The sequence below is a fragment of the Apaloderma vittatum genome, unplaced genomic scaffold, assembly GCF_000703405.1.
Source record: "Apaloderma vittatum isolate BGI_N311 unplaced genomic scaffold, ASM70340v1 scaffold28355, whole genome shotgun sequence".
In the NCBI taxonomy this organism is placed as follows: domain Eukaryota; kingdom Metazoa; phylum Chordata; class Aves; order Trogoniformes; family Trogonidae; genus Apaloderma; species Apaloderma vittatum.
The window spans coordinates 1-249 of record NW_009716932.1 but is presented as its reverse complement, the minus strand read 5'-3'; the positions used below and the strand labels follow the sequence as shown (position 1 = coordinate 249).

The 249-nt window shown below is 63.5% G+C and overlaps 1 protein-coding gene across 1 annotated transcript in view; it reads left to right on the top strand.

Annotated features, from left to right (window-relative positions):
• The window catches only part of SOX2 (SRY (sex determining region Y)-box 2), a gene marked incomplete at its 3' end in the record, with an annotated part of 667 nt that extends 425 nt beyond the window's left edge, over window positions 1–242 (top strand). Inside the window, exon 2 of the mRNA XM_009869734.1 lies at window positions 9–242. Coding sequence (XP_009868036.1) covers window positions 9–242 — 234 coding nt within the window. The remainder of the gene's footprint in view (window positions 1–8) is intronic.
• Window positions 243–249: the final 7 nt, after the last annotated feature.

The window sequence follows — 249 nt, the reverse complement described above, 5'->3', positions numbered from 1 at the left end:
ACCCGGGCTGGAACGCGCAGACGGCGCCGCAGATGCATCCCATGCCCCGCTACGACGTGAGCGCCCTGCAGTACAACTCCATGACCAGCTCGCAGACTTACATGAACGGATCGCCCACCTACAGCATGTCTTACTCCCAGCAAGGGACCCCGGGCATGGCCCTGGGCTCCATGGGCTCGGTGGTCAAGACGGAATCCAGCTCCAGTCCCCCCGTAGTCACTTCCTCGTCTCATTCGAGGGCTCCTTGCC